We start from the raw sequence: 7,480 nt of genomic DNA on the forward strand, positions 1-7,480 counted from the left end.
TTAGACATTTCATGGGTTGGGCCGCATTAGTGAAGCCCATCACGCTTGACACAAATTTCAACCCTGCAACCTACCACTTCCAAAAATATAATTATTATTTGTTATTACCAACCCAAATATATGGAAACCCATTTCAAATTAGCTCAAAATTAATGGAGAAATTCAGGTTTGACTTAATTTATGTTTTGAGTTTTCGCCAATTTTAATTATTAGGTTCCAGTTCAGAGTACGTTATATTTAAGTATCTATAATGAGTACATGCAATAATAGTTTATGAGTGTGGATGAATTTTATAATATTTAGGTATCCACATATTTATAATTTATTTTTTAATTAAATATTTATATATAATATATTTTATTATTCTTATTTTATAATTATTTCTTATCTACTTAATTGTTATTTGATAATAAATTGTTGTGATTTAAGTATAAACATCTTGTTATTCATGTAAGGAGTGATCCGTTCACATACTATTTAAGTTACACTAATTATATTTAATCTCAACCATTCATTTTCTTAAATCTAATGAGCCAAATGTTGAGTGAAATAAATGATGAGAAAGAAAAATAGAATTCTTAAATAACTTTTAAGTTCTACTCATTCGATCTGTTAGATTTAAGAAAATAAATGATTCAGATGGAAGATGAAGTATAATTAGTGTAACTTGAATTGTGTATAAATGAATTCTCCTTCTATTCATATGTGATAATTATTTTTATATATTGATAATTACAAAATGTATAATAAAATTTCAAAACTCGTTATTTACTCATAAATAATGCACGTTTGAGAACGAGAAAGCACTAATTATGTCTACCCGACCCCATTGCTATTCCTAGTTATAATTGACATAAACCTGATTAATATAATAAATGTCAAATTATAGCACTATTATATTATGAGTGATGATCCACTTACTCCAAGAGTAAGTTTTTAAAACTTATTCTTCATCATAACCATCAATTCTATGAAAATTCAATGGTTTTAATTAGTGAGTAGATCTAAACTATTAGATGTTCATAGAATTGATGGTTTGGAGTAAGTGAATCTCCCCTCTTATCTTATATTTATATATATATATATATATAAAGGACATTTAAATGATATGGACATATTTTGGGAGGGTTTGATACTAATTTGGATTATTCAAAATCTCACGAGGGCAAAAATGATAATCCTTTTTTTAATCTTATTGTGTTAGAGGTTTGATAAACACAAATTAGACAATATCCAAATTTTCAAAATTCCATAGACATGCAAATAAAAAAAAAGATGCTATAACTCCTAGCCAGACATAATTTTAATTTACCCTTACCATCCCTAGTTAAGCACTAAAAAACCCATAAGTGTAATTTATATCTTTAGTTTTCCAATGCAATATACTATTTTTAAGTTTTTAAACCCAACCCTACAAAATCCTTAATTATTTACTAATCATCAATGAAAATAGTTAATGTTGTTAGATAAAACCTGACTGAATACTATAAATTTCACCGATGGTCATAATTGCAAGGTGCTTTGATTTACCTCATTATGTAAAAAAACAATAACAAAAACAACCTGTATAAATATCTTTATCCTTCTTCTATTTTCCCCATCTTAAACGTGTCACACACACCACATGTAAGCATACACGTCGATGTGTGAGTAGATACCGGCTTGTTACATGGTCAACAATAGAGTTACTAAATCTATACACCTTTTTTCTTCTTATGAACTTTTCTCCACTCTCATTCTGATTCCATCTTCAACTATTACTCACTCAAACTCGATATGGCTGAGAAACTAATCGGAGAAGAAGAACAACACAAACATGCAACCCTCCAGAAGAACACAACAAAAGAGATCCATTTGTTGCAACTCCTTCAATTTTTCATTCTATCCATTCTGTTCCCCAAACCGGGTAACACTGTACCCTTGCTGCACCGGATCAAAACCTCCCTCGCTCGCGATGTTCCTCTCATTCCCGAAGCTTCTAGAAACACCGCTCACTACATTCTTCTCTGGACTCGTGCTGGAACTCCTCTCCGTTCTCTCCTTGTTATCTCAGTTAGTATCTATCCCCTTTCGATCTTTCAATTTTAACATCATTTTTTTTTTCATTTTCTAATTAAGTAACAATTTAAGCACTTCAGTGTAAATAACTCATGAATAATGTTATTGACACGGTTAATTTCGTTGTTTCTTCTTTAATTGAATTGATTTTTATGTATTGGACAATATGTGTGAAGTAATTTTCCAAAGGCAAAAGTTGGTTTTGTTTTTCTTCCACTATTTTATTAATCTAGTGTTTTCTTACTGTTATGAAGGTTCTTGCAGCATTTCTAAATTGGATATCAATTGTAATAAATACACCTATTGTCCATGTTGGATTCTTGGTTTTAACAGCCATGTTGGATTTGCTGCAATTGTGGTCATAATACAGCCGTGGAAAATGTAAAATCGCAATGTTGCGGCATCAATTGCGAATGCATGCCACAATTCAAAATCATGATTACCATATCTCATTACAAATGTTGGTGTCTCTTATAATAGCCACTTAAAAGCCACTCACAGCATAGGATGATGATCTATGATCAGTTGACAGTATAAAAGTGTATCAAACTTAAACCAATAAAAAGAAGAAACTAATTCTGATTTGGAACATAAAACCTTTGTCGATCCTATATCTTAACCTGCTGGCAGTGGTTGAAGGAGTTTAAGTTTGATGCTAGCATAGTTGAGAGTCCTGAATGGTCCAGTTTTATGAATGTTTCATCTTCTTTGTTCTCTTCCGTTTTGTCATTTTTAAAGGAAATATAGGCCATTGTAATTTACATCCCTATTATGACTCTGCAACTTCAATCATCTCTTGTCTTACCCTATTCCTTGTAATCATAAAGCCAAGTGATAATTTTGTGAGATTCCCACAACATTGTTCTCTGTTGTTTCTAAGTTCAATTGCTCACTTCACCTAATAATTCAATAGTTCAATGCTTTCACTTCAATCCTGCAATTATAACCCTCTGAATCTCATCTCAAACCGTCTCTTACAAGTTTCGTACCTTGAAAACCATCACCTGATCTGTGACGAGAACATATTAATTTGTCTATATTACTTTTGTTTCTGACAGTCAGTGAAATTTGTTTAGAATATAAATGCATATTTAAATTTAAAATTCCGAGTACCGGAATCATCTGTATTGCTATCTGAACCACAAAGAGCACTGATTATTATATGGGTGTCATACTTTTAATGTACTGATGGAGACTATCAGTAGATTAGGTACTTGGTAGGTATGTATGATAAATTATCCACTAACTCTTTCACTTGGTCTGTGTTAAAAAGAGTAACATATTTGCTTGAGTGTTAATTATGGTGTCCTGCGATCTTTTACTTCTGTAATTATATTAGTTATCAAGAACCATCTTTACCTATCCAAGACCAAAAGGAGATTGTTAGGCAGTACAGTTTTCTATCTCTTATATAAATCATCATTGTGTCTTGAAAATGGAGCATTGTATTTTATCTTTTAATTTGGATGTTGATGATTTGTCTTCCAAATTGCTGCAGGTTGGAACAATTACTCTTGTTTCATTGACTGGACTTCTGGTCTTTATGCTTTTTGTACTGGCTGCTACTATAAATGCCGTCGTCATCTCACTTCTCATTTCTTTAGCAGCAGCTGGAGGATTCTTGGCTCTGTTCTTTGCTTTTGTGACAGCTATCTATATTGGAGCATTATCGGTAGCCATATTTGCTATTTCCACAGCTGTGTTTTGGACAACTGTAGCTATTCTGATAACTACAGGTAACAATCTGTTTTACCACCCCATTGTTCTCTCTACTTGCTATCCATCGTATTTCAGGTTATTCTTACGTGCTATTTGTTGTAATACGGTGGGTGCAAAGGCAAAAAAACACAGCAAAATATATTTTGGAAGTGTAAAGAACAAATGGCCTAAACATGGTCCAGGATGGTTTTTTTTATAATGTTGCTTTTTTATTCTCTCTTTTCTGTTGGCTAACTCTGACGTTACCTGAACATGAAATTTATCTGAGCCAGGATGGGTTGCATTCTTTTATACTGTGTGGTTGGCGACTAGTAAGAGCCTTGGGTTTGCAAAACACTCGTTGAGCGCAACTGGGTCTGCAATTACTACTTACTCTGCTTCTTGGGGCACCCGCAACCTTCCACAAAAAGATTGAGATTAGGTGTTGATCATTGATCACATATAGATGCTTAAACCCAAATCCTAAGTTACATGATGCATGGAATGGCACAAGCTTTTTCTGTTGGCTGGTAAGATGTCTTATTTCCAGTATTTACAGTTTGGTTTTGATGCCTATCATTCTGTTTTGTATCTATGAGCAGACAGTAGTGCTTATAAAATTTCCTGAGTGTATAATATGAATTGTGTTTCAAGTTTTAAGTTGGAGAAACAGAGGCTTTGCTTTGTTAGCCTAAGTTATGTAATTATCGAATAAGGTTCGTCAATCGTAATTGATGACTCTGGTAATTTATGTAATTATGGAAAAAAAGGTTTGTAATTGATGCATCCGTGTGAAGAAGGATACATATGCGAAGCTACTTCAGTTGCCCATCACACAATAGTAAATTAATAAGGTTGTATCCTACCAAGAACCAAAATTTCAACAATGAAGATGAAATGGATGAAGAAGAAAGCTGAAAGCTCTATATATTGATTTATTTAAATAGTGTCTGCCATCACATATATTCAAGATGTAAAATATACTACATATACGTAACAATTGTTGTGCAGATAGATAGAAAGATAATAGAAAACTAAATTTAACTGAAGGGTTGATATTTTTTTCATTAATACTGTATATACTGAAGGGGAAAAGAAAATGATAACTTGGGGAATTTGAGTAATATGAAGAGTTTACTAACATTCATAGTAGATTATTTGCACTTTTTTCTGTTATTTTTCCCTGTTGGAGGTATTCTTGTTTTATAAGGTTTATGGTCATTTTGAATCAACCATTATTCCTCCAGGCTCATCTAAGCCTTGTTTATATGTTCGAGGCTTAATGTCTCACTACAACTCTAACTAGTAACAGTTAGCTTGAAATCACGTCTTTGCCACTGTTAGTGTTGGTCTTGGTGTGCTTGATCATTTATTTTCAACTGAGGAAAGTGTTAGCTTAAATTTGTTATCCAAATGATGCACAACGGCAACAACTATATAAGACTTATTAGCACCTGTCATGCCAATTTTAGCTCTTTAAGCAATATAACGAATGATATCATTTGGACGCAGTTAACATTGTCTTAAATGCACAAGTTATCACTTCTGTTCAAAAAAGACTTAGGTATCTGTCTTATAATTCTGGATCTATATATACACACCTATTACTCTGACCCGTATTACCACTTTTCATATTACTGTTTCAATGTTCCAAAATGTCGGCCATGTTCAGCATCAATAATGAACTGCCATTATCCTTATTCAAGGTCCACGTGATGTGTATCCTATTTTTATTTTCAAGTATTTATATGTGGGTCATGCTTATGGGGTATCTGTTAATGAATTCAAGCATAACTTTTTATTTGAAAATACAATGTTTTGAATTTTCAAAATGCAACACTCTTTAGGTTAAAACTTTCATTTTTGTATTTTAACATTTCCGTTTATACAGTAACATATTATGTATGTTGGAAGTTGGAACTATAACCATAGCAGGGATAGGCAGTTTCAAATAAAACTAAGATGCATGAAGTTTTAGGGACCTGATCATTATGCTTCTTATTGAGTTTGGATGATTGGATTATGGAAAAGTAATTAGTTTCCAATTGAGGTAATTTCAATACCGCGGTTAAAAGTGAAGTCAAAATATTCAATTCCTGAAAGCAATACTTGTTGATAGAAATAATTATATATTCTAATAGATATTAATTTTTAACCCATAGGCTAAGAGATACCTACTAAAAAAAATGGAGGCCACATGGGTCAGGTTTGTGATATTTTGGACTTGTTATATTCATCTAAGTGTATCTTGGTCTTTTTTCATCCATATTATCCTTACCGGCACAGGTAGGTATTATTCCTGAATTCTTTGAAATTGACTTTATAAATATCAGATCAGGATTACTTCCTTAATTACATAAACAAACTCAAAATTTAAGATAGAGTGAATTATTTAAATAATTCAAGCTTAAACTTAATATATCTAATAGCTTGTACATATGATTACTACAGTGATATTTATACATTTATTTCAATTTTGTATCCGACATATACTTGTATTATTAGAATCGGGTTGTGCGCTTCATGTATGGAATATTTTATTTTTATTTCATGTTTTGGAAATTGATTCTGAAAAAAACTTGATAAGGAAAAGATAATTAAGCTTTGAATGAACTAAGTGAGTTAAATTAACCTCATATTTTTTTAATCAAGTCAAAGTCAAACTAAATATATATTAAAACCAGTTAAGATTAAATAGTTTTTTCACAAGCCAAAGCTTAGGATTTAAGTGTTTGGTTTAACTCATTTACACCCTTGTGGCCAAACAACCCATAGATTTGGTGGTATATTTTTTGGTGGGAATTGAGCCAAATGTGATTCACACAAATATGTAATGAAGTCATCAATATTTCCTTAATTATTATTTATCTTGAGCTTTTATAACTAGCAAGGATGAAAATAGGCTAAAATAGTTTAGATGGTGAAACTTGCTAAAATCTTAAAATATGGCAATAAAAATATGATTTTAAGATATTATAATAAAATATACTGTAATATCATATTATTTATATTTACTTAAAGAAGCCAACTTGGTAGTTTTAAACGATTTTTTTGGATAACATCAAAACTAACCTTATAATTTAAATAAGTTTTTTTTAAAGCCTTTCTTTAATTTACTTAGTTAGTTGGCTTGACGTGGCCTAATATGCAATCCAACCTGTTTTTTTAAACCAAATTGGTTTGTCTGGCATTGATTAGCTAAATCTGGAAACTTTGTTTTGATTAAAAGTGAGATTTTAAATGAATGACAACAACGGTTCATCTAGTTGTTAAGCATTTGATTCATATTCTACAAAGGAATGAGTTTGAATCTCCTTCCATTACTAGATAATTTGAAAATGTTTTTATATATGACATTTAAGTCATGAAACTTGTCGTATGAACCTCTAATAATCAACTACTCTTAAAAATTTTACAATTATAAAAAAATATATTCTAACATAATTAATACAGTGTAATGGGAAGAAAAAAAATCAGATTCAAATGAAGATTGGAGGATATGAGAATTAGTTGGCCAATACAAAAAATTCAATATTTCTTAGTCTCTAGTTCTACCCCATCCTTTCTTCACATTGTTTCCCTTCTCCTCAACACTAAATCAAGAAATTGAAAATAAAATATAAACAAAATTGTTCATGCATGAACTCATTAAAACATTTCTAAAAAGAACTAACCTATTTATGTAGGGCTTTTTCTCTTGATCTCCTAGGAACCAATTCACATA

General features: G+C 31.1%; 1 protein-coding gene across 1 annotated transcript; it reads left to right on the top strand.

Annotated features, from left to right (window-relative positions):
- LOC109360448 lies at nucleotides 1,631-4,559 on the top strand. Its single transcript, XM_019605358.1, has 3 exons — nucleotides 1,631-2,052; nucleotides 3,557-3,794; nucleotides 4,050-4,559. Exons 1-3 carry the CDS (start codon nucleotides 1,777-1,779, stop codon nucleotides 4,190-4,192), a joined length of 657 nt encoding a protein of 218 aa, XP_019460903.1. The 5' UTR covers nucleotides 1,631-1,776; the 3' UTR covers nucleotides 4,193-4,559.

This window comes from Lupinus angustifolius, chromosome LG11 (genome assembly GCF_001865875.1).
Source record: "Lupinus angustifolius cultivar Tanjil chromosome LG11, LupAngTanjil_v1.0, whole genome shotgun sequence".
Lineage (NCBI taxonomy): Eukaryota > Viridiplantae > Streptophyta > Magnoliopsida > Fabales > Fabaceae > Lupinus > Lupinus angustifolius.